Source organism: Trachurus japonicus, chromosome 3 (assembly GCF_045865225.1).
Source record: "Trachurus japonicus isolate A0001 chromosome 3, Traja_1.0".
In the NCBI taxonomy this organism is placed as follows: Eukaryota; Metazoa; Chordata; class Actinopteri; order Carangiformes; family Carangidae; genus Trachurus; species Trachurus japonicus.
The window spans coordinates 33,801,673-33,822,497 of NC_140909.1; the positions used below are offsets into that span (position 1 = coordinate 33,801,673).

At 43.6% G+C, this 20,825-nt stretch overlaps 1 protein-coding gene across 4 annotated transcripts in view; it reads right to left on the reverse strand.

Moving 5' to 3' along the window:
• The window catches only part of lrp4 (low density lipoprotein receptor-related protein 4), a 150,583-nt gene that overhangs the window by 28,255 nt on the left and 101,503 nt on the right, over positions 1–20,825 (reverse strand). For all 4 annotated transcript variants that reach the window (XM_085771311.1, XM_085771330.1, XM_085771321.1 and 1 more), the window contains exons 3-12: positions 17,457–17,573; positions 10,656–10,769; positions 9,407–9,523; positions 8,572–8,700; positions 4,272–4,391; positions 3,987–4,112; positions 3,292–3,417; positions 2,474–2,608; positions 1,601–1,726; positions 874–1,104 (exon numbers count right to left, since the gene is read on the reverse strand). In XM_085771311.1, the coding sequence (XP_085627437.1) occupies positions 874–1,104; positions 1,601–1,726; positions 2,474–2,608; positions 3,292–3,417; positions 3,987–4,112; positions 4,272–4,391; positions 8,572–8,700; positions 9,407–9,523; positions 10,656–10,769; positions 17,457–17,573 (1,341 nt within the window). The remainder of the gene's footprint in view (positions 1–873; positions 1,105–1,600; positions 1,727–2,473; positions 2,609–3,291; positions 3,418–3,986; positions 4,113–4,271; positions 4,392–8,571; positions 8,701–9,406; positions 9,524–10,655; positions 10,770–17,456; positions 17,574–20,825) is intronic.

The window sequence follows — 20,825 nt, forward strand, 5'->3', positions numbered from 1 at the left end:
ATAGTTTTTAAATTGGATTCAGTATTTTGGTCATCAGACATCCAGATTTTAAGTCATGAGAGAAAATAGTCAAGCGATTGACAGGCAGTTCAGCTCCCCGTCTCACAGATATGACCTGTGTCTGCTGAAGAACATACTGTAGGTGAATCCTTGATTTTTGATGTGAAACTGCTCTTTCCAGTCTTTTTACTGTTAATACTCAACAGAGCTGTTTGCTTTGGGGAGGGAGACACCGCTGTGGATAATTCAGCTCTAGATAATAAGAAGCCTCCTGAACCACCAACACTAAAGGAATCCAAACAAGGAGACACTCATGGCAATGGTGGTGAAGACAACAACTTCAATGAGCCCACAATTCTTCACAACATCCCTATTCCTATCTACTACTATTCCTGTAGTCGTAGGAATAGTGCTATTCCTGTCTATAACAAGCTGTTCCTCTGTTCTTGATATTGTTCATATATACATTTCCTTATTGCAAGACAAGAAGGAGAAAGAAGCAATTAAAAAGAACACAACAAAGAGAAAAGATGCAAAGAAGAAAAATGAAATAACAGGGATCCGGTGAAATGCACTGAAGAGAGAGAGGAGTCTGAGTGAGTCAGAATAGAAAGAGACACTGACTGAGAAAAAGGCACAACACAGAGATACAAAAACAAAAGAAATTAAAAAACAGACTGAAAATAAGAGAGAGTTTGAACAGTATGGATGGCACTCTGCTGGATTCATATAAGAACAAAGTGATGGATGAAGTGAGGGAGAGCAGAGGATAATTGAACAGAGAGCAGCAGAGGTGAATAAACAGCATAAATGATAAATGAGTCCACTGTCCTACTTTTTGAAACCTGCATAATTTTCAGGTGCTGCACCCACCTGGGCTCTCCAGGCCGGTGGAGACCACCTCCTCCACGTTGGAGCCGTTGAGGTTGGCCTTCATGATGCGGTCCAGCGTCACGTCCGACCAGAAGACCAGCTCCAGGTTGTGGTGGAAGTCCAGGGCGATGGCGTTCTCCAGGTTGTTCAGCAGCAGCGTGTACTCGGAGCGGTGCGGCAAAACCTGACGGATGTCGATGCGGTTGGCGAACAGCAGGACCGGCTCCGGACCTGAGGGAGGGACAGAAAAGATGGACAGGGTTATTGGAGGCGATGTGAATTAAGAGTTGAAAACCGCAAAAAGCCAAACATGAAAAGTTGAAGGAAAAAAAAAAAAAGAGTAAAGAGACAAAAAAGTTCGAGTCGGGTCGGGTTGGTCACTTTTAATAACAGTGAGCATTAATCTCAATAGAGGTGACGGCCTGGCTGCTGGCAACTGACAGACAGTCCTGACCTGGGTTTAACTATGGTCTGCTGCAGATTTATGGGCTGCCGTACCAGGCCGGCGCTCTACCTCCACTGCATATCTAAATCTAGTCCAGACCCTCCGAATGAGCCGACCTCATTCTGGGTCCAATACCCCGGAGCAGAGGAATGGATACAGTTACTGTCGAGGCAAGTATAAACACTGAGCAACCGTGTTTTTATTGGAGGTCAAACCCCAGCGACTCTCTGTGGTCACATGTCAAGGTTGAAACATAGTACAGTGGCTTTTTTTTTTTTTTACCCAGAGCCTTGCAGCTGCGCTTGTCGGGTCGAAGCTCGTAGCCCTGAACGCACCAGCACTGGAACCCCCCCTGCGTGTTGGTACAGCCCTGGCTGCAGTAGCCTTCTTCAGCACACTCGTCCACATCTGGAATGGACCACAGAAGGATTGGGGAGGGGACAAGAGGGGAAGGACAGAGAGTCGGTGGCAGGGTTATCAATGAATTCAGCGTACATAAAGCAAAGCGCTCAGAGGTGGCCCAATGGTGGTTTACACCCCTGTAAGTCTGAATGAATTTTCTACAATTTCTTGGACCTTGCAAGCTCACTCTAAAAAAATCTGGACACAAAGATTTGATTGTCTCCATGAATTTCAAAATTCTAGTAATAAAACTTTTGACTTGTGGCAGAATTCCCAGTTTTGGATCCGCACCAATTTCTAATCTATAACTTATTCGCCTGTGGCTAAACTTTTTCCAAAGTTCCATGGAAATATATTCATACATTTGGGAAATATCCTGTTGAGACAAAGACAAACTGTCTAAATAACATGAGCGAACACACACATAAACTGAAAACACACATCCAGGAAGTAAAGACAGTTTTATTACCTTCTTTGCTTCATTATTCTAACTTGCTTTATTTTGCGACTCATCACGGCTATAGTTTCTCATTTTTGCCTTCTGATGATGGAACGGGAGTTAGCAAATTAGGTTTCGTAAATTTAACTTCTTGTGTGGGTTGCTAAGCAACTGACGATTTTCAAACTCTGTACAGGTCATGAATATTAACACTCTCAGCCTGCTCACTCACTTTCAATGCAAACTCTGATGTTAGATAGTAGCACACGTGCACAAACACACACACACACACACACACACACACAGAATAGTACCTTGGCAGGCTTTGCCGTCGTCCATCAGACGGTATCCAGTGTGACAGGTGCACTGGACCAGTCCTCTGACCATCTGACACTTCTGGGAGCAGCCTCCGTTATTCTGGTTACAGTTGCCCTCGTTGGAGCGCGGACCTGCACGAGGAACATAAACACAGCATGCTGATTCAGTATAGACAACCACACACTGTAAAAAGTAGCCGCCGTTGAGCCTCCAAACATTTCAGGGCCACGGGCAGCGAGGCCTGATGACGGTGATGTCATACCTGCCTGGTGTTTTTTTGACGACTCCCTGACCTACTTTCACTCTTACAAATCCAATTGTAGACAGAAATATTAAAGAGAGTGTAATAAAATTGACACAATAATGAATTCCATCAATGAGGTTTCATTTGATGGTTAATTACACAACCCTCAATCAATAAAGGGTTTGCAATAAAATAAAGAACACATGAATTGCTCCTATGGTGATTAGCACTTTGTCTAATAACACTTCCAAACACCTAGGTAAGTCTTGACTGTGTGTGTTGTGTAAAGTGGAATTAATAATACAGTAATAGCACTTATTAAATGTGACAGTGATGAGTGTTAAGTGTTGTTCCTCAGGCTGTTAAATTGAAACAACATTGAGACTGTCAAAGAATTTTCAATTAACATTCATTAAGTTCAATGTTGATATCAGTCTTCATTACTTTAACAGTGACAGAAGCGCTTCAAAGTCAGTGTTGTGTCACAGGCTGTGCCAGCGTTAAAGGGGAAATCGCTTTCAGACTCGATGTTCGTCCCATCAGCAAAAAAAGACGCCGATATCAACTCACGGCAGTCGTGGTGCGGGTGTTCGTCCGTCCCGTCTCCGCAGTCGTTGGCCTCGTTACACACCTTCCTCTGACCGATGCAGCGGCCGTTCCCACACTGGAACTGATCCGGAGCACAGGGAGGACTTTCTGTGGCGAGACAGCATGACATATTGTATCGTTAGTCAAAGTATTTATCCCATTAAAAACTCTGGTTGTATTGCGCTCGCATTGAGGCCATTAAAATAAGCACGACAGCGGTATAATAGAAACTCTGTCCGTCACTCCGTGTGAATGTTACTTGTCTGAAAGTGGCTCACAGTGACTGTCTTGTCGGGTTCAACTACAGAGGAATGAACAAATTATGCAAAAAAATATTTTTTTGATTTGATGGGAACTGTGCTGCCGTGAAAACGACAGCAAATACAAAAAAGAAATCTAAAATAAAGAGAAAGGAGGTCTAACCATAATGACCAAAATCTATTTGCCATCATGATGACTTAGGTGTATGGTATAGAAAGAGGAGATAAACAGAAGTAAACAGCAGCTGCCTGTTTGTTTCTATCCCAGAAGACAGAACCAAGCATCTCAACGGAGAAAAAAAAGGAAAAAAAAGTGTTTGTCACCAGAGGAGGGCTGTGCTCAGCTGTTGTCATAACTACCACTGAAGCTCATGTTATATTTAGCTCCTGAAAACAAGATGGTAAACACGGCCTCACCGGTTTTCTCGCAGCCCTCTTCATCGCTGCGGTCCGAGCAGTCGTTTTCGCCATCGCATCTCCATAGTAACCGGACACAGCGTCCAGTGCCGCAGCGGAACTGGTCAGCTGTGCACATGGATGTGGCTGCAGGACACACGCACAAGTACACGCATGTTATTACATCGCTCTCAGATCAGCTGAGAGGAGATATCCTAAGTGACTGCCTCGTTTTGAAATAAAGATGAACAATCATGTAAGCAGGGCTTCAACACAGTAATGGAGGTGCGTTCAGGGGCCACTCACTGCAGTTCTTCTCGTCTGATTGGTCGTCACAGTCGTACTCGCCGTCACACCTCCAGCCGGCGTTGATGCACATCCCGCTGCTGCACATGAATTCAACTGATCTGCAGGGCTGATGAGAGGCTGCACACACACAAAACACACACAATTACATTAGTAACACAGCAGATTATAACAAAGCACCACTTTAATAGCGTTGAAAAATCTCTACAACTTAAATATCTAGCACGTCAGTACTTTCCAGCCTGAGGTTCAGACCTGCTGTCACAAAATATTGAAAATAAATAAATACCAGGCTTCTATGTACATTTATGATGTACTAAAACAAGAGTTTTCTCCTGTCTATCATCATATACAAAGTTATTAGAGTTAGGATTTGACTTCGGATTTCTGTTTTTTGACCTCCCCTGATAATCACTAGTGAAATGACTTCTAAAATAAGTGTGTTTGTGTTTGTTGGTTGTAAAAAGGAGAAATTTAGGAAACTTTTTCACTATTTCCAAACAGTTTTTAGACCAAAACATTAACTGACTAATCAGGAACAACACATTTGGATCCAAACAGATTTCAAACACAAGACTTAAAGCTGCAGAGGAAACAAGTCACTGGAACTGTACCGTGAAATTCTAGCCTATCCTCTCTGATTGCTGTCCATAGAAAAAAAAAAGTGTCTCATAATTGGTTGTGTTTATTTTGACTGCCGTGTGATCCTCTCTGACGAGAGATCATAGCTGCCCCACCTTTAAATCTCCCACCACATCTCTACATGTGATCAGATCAAAGCCGAGCTCAAACTGGCGGCAGATGAAGACGGAGGTGGACGAGAAGATTAAAGCTGAATCAAACATAAGCATCTTAAATCCCAAGTGTCTGTGAATGCACGTGTGTGTGTGTGTGTGTGTGTGTGCGTGTGCTTCTTTGACATGTTTCCTCCTGACAGCACGAGCCAGGCTCCCATCGAAGCTACAGTGGGCGTGAGATAAGGCAGCAACGAAATGACAAGCGAGGGAATGCAGGGGGAAGAAAGACGAGAAAAAAAAAAAAAGATGTTGTAGAGCTTCAAGCATCCCCGTACAGACTTATCAACTGGGCGAGAGAAGAGAGAGATGATCAAAACAGCAGGTGGCTCACCCACAGAGTGATAAAGAGAGAGAGGGAGAGAGAGAGAGAGAGAGAGAGAGGCAGGCTTATAGGCCACAAGAAACAGCGTGGGTTGCCGATGAACACACTGACGCCCACACACACACTCAAATGATTCATCAACCCTTTATCTCTCTCCTTGCTCTCTTTATTCCTCTCTTTCTCCCTCCCTCTCTCTCTATCTCTCCCTCTCCCTCACACACAAACCTACCAACTATGCTCTTTCATCTTTCTCATCTATGCGCCCGAAAGCAGTGTCAGTGTTTGCAACAAGGCCTGTGAGTGTGAATGCTTTTGGATGTGTGTGTTTATGTCTGTGTGTGTGTATGCATTCACATAACAGGGGAGGGAGGGATAGGGGGAGAGAGAGAGAGAAGAGGTAGAGAGGGAGAGAAAGAGTGAGAGAAAGAGAGAGAGAGAGAGAGAGAGAGGGAGGCTTCTTCTCTAACAAAGCGCCCTTCATGTGTCTGGAGAGTCGATGCCAAGGAATGCCGTCTGAGGATGGGCTGTCTTATGCCTCTGAGGAATGCCTCCTCTGTGTGTGTGTGTGTGTGTGCGTGTCCACAAACTATCTGTACATTTCAAACAGCCAAGACGTTTTTTTTTTTGTCTATGACTAATACACAAAAACTGAACTCTGTCATTTCGGTCAAAAATAAAATAAATGACAAAAATGAAAGGGCAGTTTAAGGACGTCGGGTTTTCTGAGAACTTAAATTGATCTATTATTGTTTCTTGGTTTCGCCATCACTGCCCGCTGATGCTTTTGAGTTTCTCCAACACCACACAACAGTATGTGTGTGTGCAATATACAGTATGCAATGTTATGTTTCCAGTGTTTTTCAGGCCTGTGTACTGTCGTTTTCTTTTTCCCTTTCATGCTTGCTCAACTTTATATATAAAAAAAAACAAAACAAAAAAGGAAAAGATAAACACTTGAGAAACGAGGCAGCAATTAAAAAACCTGGATGTGGGAGGAGACGGGAGAGAAACGGAGCAGCTCAGTCGACTAACATGACCTTACAGATGATCAAACGATGTTACAAAACCTCCGAGCTGCGCTTATCGCACTGCAGATAAAGGCATCAAAGAGGGAGGGAGAGGTGGGGGTGGTGGGTGGGGGGGGACCACCGTATACGAGTGCTCGAGTGTGTGTGAGTGAGTGAGTGAGTGAGTGAGCGAGTGAGAGAGCGATGTGGTGGGCTGTTACAGACGACGAGCGAACGAAACGAAACATGTGAGAAGTCAGAGATGAGAGAATGAGAGTCAGCAGCAGGCAGCGTCTCTGGAGTGAGGAGAGTGAAACATGATAGTCTGTGTTAATCAGGACCATGGCCTCACTCTGTGTGTGTGCTCAGGAGTGTGTGTGTGTGTGTGTGTGAGATACAGTGACTGAAAACACATAACAGGCCGAGCTGATTTTCAGCTCTGACAGACGCCGTGGAGCGGCTGCCTCCAAACAGCAGCTGTTCTGGGAGCTGAGCTCAACCTGCCATCGTGCATTAACATGTGAAATCCACACCGAGCTCTCAGACCAGGCTGCAGTTGTCGGACCTCGGACGCCGGCAGCGTCTAATCAAAGCACCTAAAGCTTACGGCATTACCGCTCTGTGGGGACCGAGTGTGTGGGACCGTCCTGTGAAGACTGATAATCTGGGACCAAAACAATTGTCCGCTGCAACCTGATGAGTCATCACATCATGACTTTCAAAAAACTTTGACACCTACAAGATTTGAAATGTCAGTGTGTCCATGGTGACACTGGTTTAGTTGCTGCAGCCACTCAATTGATTTCTAATACAGCTATTTTCTAATCAAAATGTGTTCGCTTTATCTCTTTATAATATTACAGCTTTTGTTCTGTACCATTGTTGATTGCTTTTTAAAGGGATACTTCACCCAAAATCAATATTTCATCAATTTTCTACTCACCGTCATGCCAAGGAAGGGTTTGGAGAACTTTCAGAGTTATTAAAACGCTTTTGGAGTTCAGGGGGGGCCCGGCTGGCAACCGATTTTCATATAGTGTGGCGGTGGATAGACTTTACTTTTGAGTTGTCCAAAACACACACTATGAAACATCCAAATACCTCCATACTGCTCATCGGTACTGACACAAGTGTCCTGAAGCCGCCACATGAAAAAGCTGTTGTGAAAAAATTTATTTGATCTCTGTTTTTAGCCTTGTTGTAGCAGTAGCTCCCAATGGTTGCGCGAGATTTGCTGCAAGATGTTCTTTCATGTTTACATCATATACAGCCAATGGTTTACAACGACGAATGAATGAACATCTGGCGCATGCGTACAAACATCAACACAGCCACTGGGAGATACTATTACAACAAAGATAAAAACATGTTTTCATAGTGTGTGTGTGTGTGTTTCTGCCGCCATTATATGAAAATCCGTCGCCCCCCCCCCCCCCGGAACTCCAAAAGTGTTTTGATGACTCCGAATGTTCTCCCGACCCTTCCTTAAAATTGGTGAATTATTGATTTTGGGTGAAGAATCCCTTTAACACCAATGTTGTTGTCTTGCACTGGTTGCACTGTGTGTTCTTTTTTGTGTGTTTTAATGCGTACGTGTGCCCTTTAAAATCCCCCCAAGGATGGAAAAATTAAAATTTGATGAACTGAATTACATTTTAAAAAGTTCTGATTAATCCCTAAACAGTGACTTCCTGTCCGGTTCCAGCTAATAAGGAGCTTTTCAACTCCAGCTGAACTTGTGCAGTTCATCTTCAGAAATGTGCAGGTCATGAGGATGGGCTGCTGTTGCTGAGACACGTGTGCAGCGTTGCCATTGGGAAACTCTAATTTTAATCTAATGTCATAACAGAGGTCTAATGTCTCAGAGGAGCTTCACCTTCCTCTCCTGCACATGGTGCTGTTAAGTGAGAGCCTGAAGACCGTGTGTGTGTGTGAGTGTGTGTGTATGGTACACCAGCAGGACGGGATGGACCAGCTCCACTCCACTGTGACAATATGTTTAGTTTAGTTTCTTGGATGTCAACCAAGTTTTTTGCAATTTCAATTTTCAAAGTGAGGGTGTTTTTGTGCAGGTTTAAAAGCTTGACTAAGTTCAAGGTCTTGTCATGTGAAGGTTAAAGGAAACATAAGAGGCTGGGGGGGGGGAGGAGGCGCTCTTTAAAAAAAAAACTTACAACAGTCCGACTCGTCTGACCAGTCCCCGCAGTCGTCATCTCCGTCGCAGTGGTAGATGTCCAGGATGCAGCGTCCGTACGCGCACTGGAACTCCTCCACGCTGCAGGTGGCTGTCATCACATCTGAGGCTGCACAGACACACACACAGACGTGTTAAACAGATGCTGATGCCAGGAAAAAAAAACAAAAAAAAAAACAACGACGACGCTGCAGCAGCTGGTTTATCTGAGCCTCTTTGAAGCTTCGACCGCTGTGAGCCGACTGTCAGAAACTACACATGGAAAGACGAAGGAGCCCCAACAGCTCTCTAATAAGACTGTGCACATGTTTACACGCGCTGTAGTATACTGGTTCACATTAAAGATGTCTCCACTTCTTCTTGTCATCATTTTGAATCATGACGTTGCGGCCTGAAGAGTTTCTGATTGAAGAGTCTGGACTCACTTTGGCTTGAAGAAAACACTCTGTTCTGTTTGTATATGGGAAGTTATTTTTGTTAAGAATCATTTATTTCAGCTTTTGAAATTTAGTTTGACTTTGGATTTAATTATTTTGGATATGAGGACAAACGCTCGCTGTGATTAATGGCCCTTCTTTTCATCCTGCCATTTTTTCTGGCAGAGATAAGTTCCCCCGTTTGAAGTCTCTGAGGAGCACTTGACTCTTATGAAAACCAGTTTAGAAAAACAAAAATAATAAAAATAACAACAATGAAGAATCACGGTTCGCTGACCTAAATTCTGGGAACCAGGTTCATGCTTCATGCTTTAACATGAAAAGCGGCACGCCTTGTCTCTTAGCTTCCCCTAAACACACACACACAGAATAACTCACGGCAGTTGTCCTCATCTGATCCATCCTTGCAGTCCGTGTCTCCGTCACAGTACCAGTGCTCGGCGATGCAGCTGCCGTCCGTGCACCGGAACTCCTTGTCCGAACATTTACGCATGTCTGTCAGGGAAAGCACACAAGGCATTATTTTATTTTATTTTTCTGTTGATGTTCTCTATTCAAACCTATTCTACCATTTATTCAACCTTCACCCCATAAGTTGTATATTTATCTGTTTTTTCTTAAGAGACTGCAAGTCATGGTGGGGACAATTTATACACCCTCCAATATTTAATGTAGGACAATTGTAAGTACAAGCATGACACCTTGCACAACAGAAACAGTTCTTGGAGATGTACACTAAAAGTATGGGATACTGTCAAATCTGCTTTAATTCTGTCAAATATGATTTTGGGACTGAGTTCCGATGGCATTGGATGTAACATCAATGGGCTATAGAAACTTGAGTTCTAATTGTGTGACCAATATATATAATATACTGTATGTAGACATGTAATGACATCATGGCATGTAAATACTACATACCACTACTGACCTAGGGAGCTGTCTTGTATTGTCTGTGTATTGTTGTGTTGTGTATCTGTTTGTATTTTTTTTTTGGTGTTTTATGTTGTATTTGAACATGGATTGTATTGTACGGGGTATAAATTGCATTGATACATGGACACATGTGCAGACACACACGTAATCTGTATGTACTGTCTAGAGCTAGACTTCAGCTCTGTATACTACCTGCTGCTGTAACATGTTATGTCAAAATGCCATGAGTAAAAGAAAATGCTATGTCAAAATGTAAGAAGCAAAAGAAAAGAAAAGATTGTGATGAAGATTTTATTCTGTGGGTAATGGGGGCGGGACTAGATAAGCTTTAGCTTCTCCCGCTTTCCCTTTCGGCCATGTGTATTGTATTATTTGAACTAAGATGAAGTGTGATGATGATGATGATTTAATTGACATGCCTGAAATAAACAAATAAATAAATAAATATGTTGCATGGACCCCAGGAAGAACAGCTTCGGCAATGCCATAGCCAATGGGGATCCAAATAAATCAATCGATCCATGGATTTCCGACCTCACCTGCACACTGTTTTTTATATAATTCACTCTCTATAGAGTTATTTATATCATGTATGTATGTATGTATGTATGTATGTGCAAATAAATAAATACATAAAAGACAGTGTGAACGGCCGATGCGCTTGCACGCTGTAATTGTCGTGTGCACCCACCACACTGTTCGTCACTGTTGTCCCCGCAGTCATTGTCGCCATCGCAGTGCCACAGGCTGCGGATACAGTAGCCGTTCTGGCAGTGGAACTCGTCCTCCTCACACTCCCTGGGAGCTGCACAGAGAGAGAGAAGAGAGAAGAGAGAAAAGGTGTCAGAGGACAAATAATGAGGATACTACAAACGCACAGAGCAGATACTGTGCAAGACTGTGATAACAGGCAGCAGGCATTATATCTAAAACTGTGGCTTTTTTATGTCAGACTCAGAGCAACGGGCCGAGGAGAAGAAACAGAGATTTCTCTCTTTCTCTCTCTCCATTAAAACATGCTGAACTCTCCCGGGGGGGGGGGGGGGGGGCGCAGGGTCTGGAGCTCAAAGACTCCCGTGGTTCGATATCTGCACAAAAAGACGTGTGATCGACAGCGCAGTGAGGAGGAAGGGCTGAGCGTGTACAGTGTGTTCACAGTCACTGACTGATCAGAGGGGGAAACATTTCCAACAGTAATGATTATATTTATTCCCTCTTCCAAGACGAGGAACCGACGTCTTACCGAAAAAACCCACAAAATCAAACCTCCTGAACGAGTGGATGTGAGAGAAATCTGGTGATCCATCCCACAGAGGCTGCGGTTAGCTTGGATTAACGATGGGGGAAGGAAAAAAAAAAACCACTCAAAACATCCACAGAAACATCCCAAACCACAATCTGAACATAAATTGCCATTTCCACTGTCTCCACGCTCAGGTCTGATTTGTCTAAAAGAGCCAACTGTCAGTAACGTATTAGAAATGCTGAAGATCAATGTTGTCTGTTTTTACTTGAGCTGGATTTCCTATCATCAGCTCATTCTGAGGTTTTATGACGAGGGACATCATGAGAACAAATACTCCGTTACCAAGTTGATGTGGGAGTTATTCTACAGAAGTTACCACAGTTGTTGTCTCAGGCAGTGGAGATGTGATTCTTCCAGGACCGATGAGGTGCTGTAATAAAGTGTTCTAGTCTGACATTAAACAAAAGGGAAGAAAAGTGCAGGTGCAGCAACAAGTCAACCTCCGCTTATGAAAAGGTGGGATATTTACCATTTCAATTTGCTATTGGCATAACACCAAGTTGCAACAGAAAGCACTTCTCAAATAGAGCAGGTCTAAACCTTCTTTTCGTAATAGTATTTATTTACAGAGACCCAGCAATTCCCACTAAGGGCAGCACTTGGCCACAGCAGGGAAGAAACATTTCCTTTTCAAACTCAAGCAGAACTCAGGCCGGAAAAGAGACGTTCTGACTCGATGTCCATCAGCAGGACTGAGTTGTAGAAGTTCAAATAAAAGCCAATGGTTTTCATTGGAAGAAAAAACCTCGAACCGATCTTAAAGACTGACTCCAGATCTGTACACAGAGCTCAGTGTAAGTGCGTCTCAGTCGTCAACACGTTCATGTCCTGAAATGCTGCCGTCACACAACATTCAGAAAGGCTAACGTGTTGCCAGGCTACAGAAACCACTGTTGAGAAAGTCAGATTATAACACTAACCATGGGTTTGTCACTGTGTTAATCAATTTAAACCGATGTTTGCATACTGACTGTAGGGAGTGTCTGTTGTTGTCTTTTTTGCAGGTTTTGAGGTGCAACAAGGATGGTCCAAGGTTTTCTGCTCAAAAAGAACATTTTCTTGTATTGATTAGCTGAAAAAAAGTTATAAAAACTAAAAAAAAAAAGATATTTCTAAGCAAACTCAGAGCTCCTTCAAATTCTAAAGCAAGTTTGAATGCAGGACTGGTTTCATCCACTGAACCTGAAACCCAGCAGGATGTTCTATGTCCCAGTTAAATAAAGTGACTGCTGTGAGTTACAAAATGTTGTTTCACCAGACAGTTAACCTTGAGTCAAGAGATGGAAAACATCAACAGCGTCCCTCCCTCTCTCCCTCCACTGAACTGCCGGCACTGTGACTTTGACAGTGTTTCAGTTTCAAACCCTTTCAATTACCCAAACGACTTCTCCCACCTTTGCTTCTTCTAATCACACATGCACAGATTAAAAAAAAAAAGTCTGAATGGATTTTCAAAACGCTGCCTTCTACCGTTACCACTGCGATCGATGACGGGGGCCGCGCCTCGCTCGCCCGGGGCCACGTAAACAGTCAAGGAGAACCAATGATGGATGGCCCCTGGCAGGAGGTAATCTATAATTTATCACTGCCATGTGTGTGAGTGTTAGACAGCTGAGACAAACAGAGAGAGAGAGAGATACGCAGAGACAGAGACAAAGACAGGAGGATGTCCACAGAACAGAGTGACAGGGGGGAAAAAACACAGAGGATCAAGTTTTTTCTGTTTTTCAGGGAGATTTTTCATCTATTCTCAGCTGTGTTGCAGCATGACAGCACAAGTCAAGGCTACCACTGACATACTGCACTTCTGAGATGACTGACATGACATGAGGGCCTGTGTGTGTGTGTGTTTTGTACACCTCTGGATATTAAATATTTCACCATAGCACAGGGGATGATTCCAAGATAGTTTGACTCCGTCTCTCTCTCTCTCTCTCTTTGTCTGCACATTGGCAGCTGATATTTTTCCCCACGCAACTACTGTTTCCAAATCTCCATGCTAATGTTAGTGAGGTTTTAAAAAAAAAAAAAAAAAAAAAAATCAGCCTCTGGAATTTTCTACTGATGCACGAAACGATGGAGGTGAACGCGATCCAAAAAGTTTGTTTGCCGTGCAGTTTTCCCAGAGCTGCTCAGCTATATTCTCCGCGCATACTGTTCATAGTGAGGGGTATGAATCATCATCTGCAGAGAGATGCTGCTGTTAAAACTTTCACATGGTATTTTTCAGGCGATTCCGAGGCATCGGCGCAATTTCGTTCACCTCCATCGCTGTTGGGAGCAGAAATGTCAAAGTTGGATATCTCATAGCCTCAGAAAACTCAGTCCACTTAAATGATCTATAAGTCTGTAAACCATCAGAGAGTAGAGTTTGCATCTGTTACTGCCTCAAATACAGTATCAGGATATGGCGAGTGTGCAAGTCTACACCGTGTAATTTATTGATAAACTTTGTAGTTTCAGAAGTCGATAAAATTGATTTCTCAGAAATGAACTTTCTTTGCTGTTGGGAGCTGGCAACATGTTACACTGTAAAGTTGAAATGGTAACAAGACCATGTGCTCAATATGAACAGCTTTAATATGGAGGAATGGGGGCCAGGGATGGAAGTGTTATTTAATTCAAGAGTTAACCCATACAAGAGCAACAGTAATCACATCACATCTGAACATCTGTTAACATTTTAAGGCGCTGACACCAGATGAATTTTCGGTATAAGCTCACAGAATCAGTATGGTGGAGGAAAGAAATAGGATTGGAAGATCTCTGTAAAAGGAAAAACAAAAATATTTTTCTGTAACAAAGTAAGTGTACTGAACCTTTAAAGGGATAGTTCAACATTTTGGCAAATTGGCCCATTGCAATAACAGAAGCTGATGGTATTTCTTGGTTTCCCTCATCAAACTCACCAAATACACAATCCAGCAACTCCAAAACCCTGTCATGGACAAGTTGTGACATGCACATTCACCGTTATTGGTAGCGTAGTTCTGAGTAGCTCACGGCTCTGCTCCGCCGTTCTAAAAATAGCTTACACCAACAGTTAAAGGGACAACAAGGAGTTTTGGAAAAGCGAAACGTTTTCACACTACATTTATGAGCCTCGGCGCGCACCGTGAAATTCTTTGACCGGCGCAAGACGGACTCATGTTTTCATTCATCAATAATTAAAGTCGGAGGTTCAAAGACGATCACATACCGTCGTAGTTCCGACCATAAACGGCGATTCAGCGGCGTTATTCTCATGACTCGCCACGAAACCGAAAGTAAAGAAACCTGGTCAGCTCGACCAGCATTTCCACCACCACTAATAATAACAAAATAACGATAGAGACAAAACGATATATTTATCGAAAATGGAGCCATTAACAAGTGTGGGTAGCGGAGATTCATCCACATTAACGTGAGACTTTTTTATAACCAAATAGAAACTCCTCGTTGTCCCTTTAAAGGTAAACGTACTCCTAAAACTATAGGGACTATAGCCAAAATGTTGAACTATCCCTTTAAGCTAATGACCAAAATGCAGTTGTAATTCCCTTTCAACAGCCCGACCAACACTGGATTATGAGCTGGAGTGGATACCAATATCAAAAACGATAGAATAGAAAACATCAGCTGATATTCCTTTGGTTTTTTACAGATAATCAAACATTTTGATGGGAATCCCTACATTTGGTCATTACAAGTTGAAACCAGGCTCTGTACTGAGCAGGACTCAGCTCTCTGAACACATAATGGTTATGGAGTTCATTATTGGTTAAATTATTCCCTTGAATGGCAATTTCTTGATACCTATACACCAAGATAAAGTAAATACGAATGTGATGTGTGAGGGACAAGTAAATATCTTCTCATCTATCATCTCAGCTGATTGATCTGTCAGACTCTTTTGTCCCTTAAACCTCAGCTGACCTCACCCCACGCCAGAGCAGCCCCTCCCCCCGCAAAAAGAAGAAAAGGATTCAAAGCCATAAAAAAAAAAGCCGACAGCAGGTCCAAATGAGAGTTTAATTTCACCTGAGCTGTCGACTAATATGCTCATTAATTCAACTTGTTAGAAAATAATTGATTCTGTCCCTCTCCCGTGCTCTCCCTCTCTCCCCGCCCACCAGCGAGGTAAACAGAGGAAGGTCAGAGGTCAACAAGCCCTCAAGACGCTCATCATTCATACAGCAGCCAAACGTCAAAGGGCAAAGGGCACTGAGAGTCATTACCAGGCTGACTGCATGTGTGTGGAAAGAAATGGGTGTCAGGTTGTTGGGTTTTTTTTAATTCCTGTGAAATGTTCTTATAACTTTAAAAAATTCGGAACATCTCATGTTCAAACACAAACAACCACACTGAGACGCACCTCGGCCTCCATGTTTGTCTGAAATCTTGACAACTACTTGAGTTCCAGCCGAGCGTGGAGGATTGTCTTCCCCCCCGTCTCTAAATAATGAAATAAACCCCCACTGCATGGCGCGGAGAAACAAAATATATCGGGAGGTGAAAGACAGACAGACATGGGGTGAAAGAATGAGAAAGAAAGAAGCATGAAATAATAAGTAGTTTTGGGAACAGGGGAAGGAGGGAAATTTACTGGGCATGAAGATGAAAAATTCATAGCCAGCTTCCCCATCAGGAAGTAATTCGGTGTCTGGCTGCTGATAGAGTATGTGGGTCAACAAAGGAGGAGAAGAAATCACTGGATGACAGACAGACAAGAAAAATCATTCAGAGGAGAGGGAGCTAACCTGCCTGTGACCGCTGCACATGTGAGGGAGAAGACAAGAGGTTTTATGGAAAACAATGGCTGTCAAGTTTGGGCTGAATCTGCTCTTATAGAATTCATTTAAGCGTAAGCACCCAGCTGCTGCTTTTCAACACACACACTCACACTGTGGCGTCATGGGCGGTGATATCTGATAGTTTTCATTTTAACTTACACTTTCAAAGCCAGTGTATTTGTTATTTATATAAGAAAGTAAGGTTTTATTTGACTTTACTTATTCCTGCTTGTTGTTTCTTGTATTCAAGTGTGCTAATCTGTCAATTTGGCTTGTCATACCGTGTATTAACTACTTTGCTGCAAAGGAATTGCCCTCGAGGGATAAATAAAGTTGTACTGTCTGAATCTGAATGCCAACATCATCAGCCAGTCTGTCCGTCCCACGCTTATTCTGATTGGAACGAGCTCTGCATCAGAGAGACCAAAAGTAGATTTTCTTCTAAAAAAGTTACCGAAGCAAAACTTTAGGCTGGGTAAGCGCTGGTGGCTCGGCTGGGTTTCAGTTTGTGTCGGGGACATTTGTGTGGGTTGGTCCTCGCCTCTCGCTGAAGTCGGCTTTCCACATTGGTCTTGGGAGTCCAAACTGGAAGGGAAGGACTGTCAGATCTCAGCAGTCAGCTCTTCTTGCTTGGGCAGGTGAGAAGAGGTTGCTAATTTCCGAACGGCACTGCTTTTGCTGAACGCCCCTCTGTTGTTTGCACCCCCCCCCCCTCCCTCCCTCAACAGACCGTCTCCATTCAAATGTATGAGAGAGCCGCGTCGCTCACACCGGGTTCAAAAGGCCTTACGACCTTGGAATAATGCATGAATGCTCCCGAGTCAGAGTGACGAGAGGGTTTTCCTGTTCCTCTGCAATCTGCCAACACTGCATGAATGCAGCGTTAACTCCTTAAACAGCTCTTTGATGAAGTGGAGGGAGCAGACTCTCGCTTTCCAAAACAAGATGTCCGTGTGCAAACGGTCCTCACAAAGACATATGCTCATACCCGCCGAGCAGCGGTGCAGGGATACATAAATATGACTGTAGATATAGACATGCAGTCCTCACTTCACTGCAGGCTGCGCTCTTCCACAAATCCAAACAGGAACAAAATAAACTAAGGGGCAAAGGTCAGAGAATGCCTTGTGTGCTGCATGTGGGAGTGCTGACCTCTATATGTGTGTGTGTGTGTGTTTGCTTAGAGTCTAAATAAGTTGCCTGTGTGTCTCTCACAAACACCTCACTGCACATGGCTGCGTCACACATCTGTCCACTTTAATAACTCGTCCCCCGAGTCCCAGACAGAGCAGGCAGGGCCAGTGTGTGTGTGTGTCGGTGCGTGCGCGTGACGGTGCGCGTCGATGCGACTGCACACTGATTGTTTGTGTGTTTGGTTTGGCGACAAAGAGAGAGGGTAAGTGAGTGTACTTACGACAGTCCTGTTCGTCAGAGTCGTCCTCGCAGTCGTTGTCTCCGTCACACACCCAGGAGCGGCGGATGCATTTTCCGTTGTCGCAGTGGAAGTCCAGCGGCGAACAGGTGGGGAGCACTGCACGAAACAAACACACACAGACGATGAGTGTGTCAGCAGGAAACATCACACACACACAACTGAATGAGAGGAGACAGGAAACAGGCTTACACTTACATTCAGTGAGAATTATCATAAAAGCAACAATATGCACAAAATAAAATGAATAAGTTTAAATGACTGACTCAAACCATCTGATTAGATCAATGTGTTATAGGAAGAGAGAGTTCATTACCAGACATCTAGACAAACAGTAGTGCCAGCTTAGTATTGAACAACTTAAAGCTTGTCTTTATTATCTGTCCATCTGTTTAAAGTCAGGTTTGTGTTTCGTCCATCTGCTGTTCACTCTGCTTTCTGGTGTCTCTTCTGTCTCAAAGCTACAGCGAGCTCATATCTTCAAAATACTAATAATGTGTTTATTTACCACATGTTCAGGATATTTTATGCAGATGTTTTGTACCGGCGCATTCTGTTAATCCCTCAGAACAAAATACCCTCTGAATTTAAGCAGTCACACACAATCTAGTCTAAGCAAGTCTAAAACTGTTAGAAAAAATAAAAGACTCAATCAGAAACACATTTTTTTAAGTTGTGGATCTGATCTGATTCCCACCACCTACTTAATACTTAGTAATAGTTTCAGCCCTTGTTTTCAAGACATATTTGGGTCATTTGTTGCAAATTAGAGAGAACTAATTTAATATACAATGTTATGCAATGTCCCTGATGAATAAATAACACAATTAAGATGATTAGTTGCTTGAAGAATTATGTCATAGGACATATTTTCCTTTCTTTATAGACAGCAACAGACAATGGAAAGTCTAGTAGAGAGAGAGAAATGGGCTGAAATGCTGCAAAGAATCATGGGTCAGACTTCAATCCAGATGATAGCTGTTAAATTGATAATTTCCTAATGATTTAAAATGATTCATTTGTAGTTTCAGCTGAAATAAGAATATTTTCTTGTGTAAACTGACTTGTGGATGGCCTTTTGGACAGACAGAACTGTTTAAATATGTTGATTTGAAGTCGTTTTTCACTATTTCCAAATCTATTCACTTAAAAAATTAGGCAGATTTTCAATTTCATATAATATAATAACTGCTAGTTACAGTCAAAAAGAGTAAACTTTAAACCAGAAGTGAGGTCAGCCCATCACAGTGATGAAGCTTCTCCTCATGCTGGGCTGCTGGCTGCAGTAAAGGTCAGAGTTAAAATGCAGGAGCGTTTATTCTCTGCCTGGTCCCAGCTCAGCCTGAGTCGGAGCCTGGGAGCCTGATCTGGACCCACCAGTCCTGAGTTCTCCTCTCTCCCACCGTCTCACCCTGAGACCCGGAGAGCCGCACTGAACCCAGCTCCGCTCAGCGCATTCCTCCTTAACTTCATATCCGCTCTAAGTGCAGCGACTCGCTATCTAAGCAGAGCCCGAATGACTGGCCCTTTGTCATCCGCAGACAGGGCTAATTTAATTACAGGACCAGAGAGGGATGGAGCGAGGCAGGGAGGGGCTGGAGAAAAGGAGGAGAGAGAGGGAGCAGTAACTCCTTACAGTGGACTCTCACCCTGCCTGTCGATACCGTGGATGAAATATCGGCCGAGCGTCGCAGACTTTATGAAAAATGTATGACGTCACGTGGCGAGTCAGCCAGCGAGGCAGACAGGCGGACGAGTCGCGGGGGCCCTCGGTGAGTGAATTAAGTAAGTGTGTGTGCTGGGGTGTGGCTTTGGGTCTCTGGGGGGGGGGGGGAGAAAAGCCCCACTGACCCACATACCCCTGCATGGTTATTACATTATTCAGACAGAAACACAAAGAGCCACAAGCAAACAGGACGATCAGGCCTGTCCAATGTCTACCCATTACTCTCCTCACCTTCTGATGAACTGTCTCTCTGTCTATGGTTCATTTACACCAGCAGACTGGTCGTTTGCCTCGGTTAGCATATCTTAATGCATTTCTCTGATCGCGTTCTTCACTTCTTTCCTTTTAGGCAGCCGCTGCTGGGGCCAGTTTAGTCCTGGACGAGGTGAAAATCAACTGACAATGGGCTTGAGATGGCTCATTGTTCTCCACCACACAGGTCCAGTCAAAGATCCTCAACACATCTAAGGTCTGAGAGCAACACACAACAAATGAGCAAAAAGCAGATCATTGACTTTCCGCCTTCTCTAAGCTGATGAAAAGGGTGCAACAAAGAAACAGGTAGCTAACAGTAGAGATGCACCGATCCGATACCCGGATCGGATATCAGCTCCGATATTGACTAATTAGCTGGATCGGATATTGGATGAAATTAGGCCGATTCAGCATTCCGATCCAGTCATAGTGTTATCTATTTCTTTTTACTGCTAATGTACACTTTGTTATTTGTTAATAAATAATATTAAAGCAGAAGTAAGCGATCCGGTGGTTTTGGCTAACTTCTTGTCAGCCGATGGAGTTAGCAGCCCCCGCCCTCGTCATGGATCTATTGGTCCTCGTCCCTACGTCACCACATTCACGCGCATCCCTTGGCTGCACACACAGCCCTTCATGCCATTCTCTCTCCTCATTGGATAAAGCTTGTAGGATACAAGGAAGTATAGAAGTTATAAAGAAGTTTTCTCCTCGGCTTACAGCCGAGCAGAGTGACTGACAGACCCGTGTTTCAGACCAAACACTCTATGTAAGTGATTGCTGTCGGAAGATAGAACTATTTAAGACTTATATTAACACAAATATTCTGCTTACTTCTGCTTTAAGTACATTTATATCTTTAATTTGTTACCTTTTTTTAACAAGGCTAAATGTTTATGTCAAGCCTGATGCCTTCACTTGCATGGCAAGGTATACAGTTCATTCATTCAACAGTAGTATCGGATCGGTATTGGCTGTGCATCTCTAGCTAACAGGCAGGATCCGATTTACAGAAACAAAACAGTAGGAACCTGCTCAGATCCACTGGTGAAAGTGCACTGCAGACGGGTCGAGGCGTCTGCTGCGTCCGTGACGGGCCGTCAGCAGAATTACAGGCCTCGCCCACCGAAAAAAAAGGGGGGAGAAAAATGCTGCTCCTCGACATTTCAATAAATAATGCAACTTATCTGGAGAGGTGGAGGGTCGGCGCTGGTGTTAACAAGCGCACACTCGCGCAGACAAACACACACATGCAGACATAAGCAAACTGTCGCTGCGCAGGGATAAATAAACACAGGGCTGGAATTGTTTAGGCGCGCAAATTGAAAGCGATGCAAAATGTATGCAAATAAATATCCTTCGCTCACTCA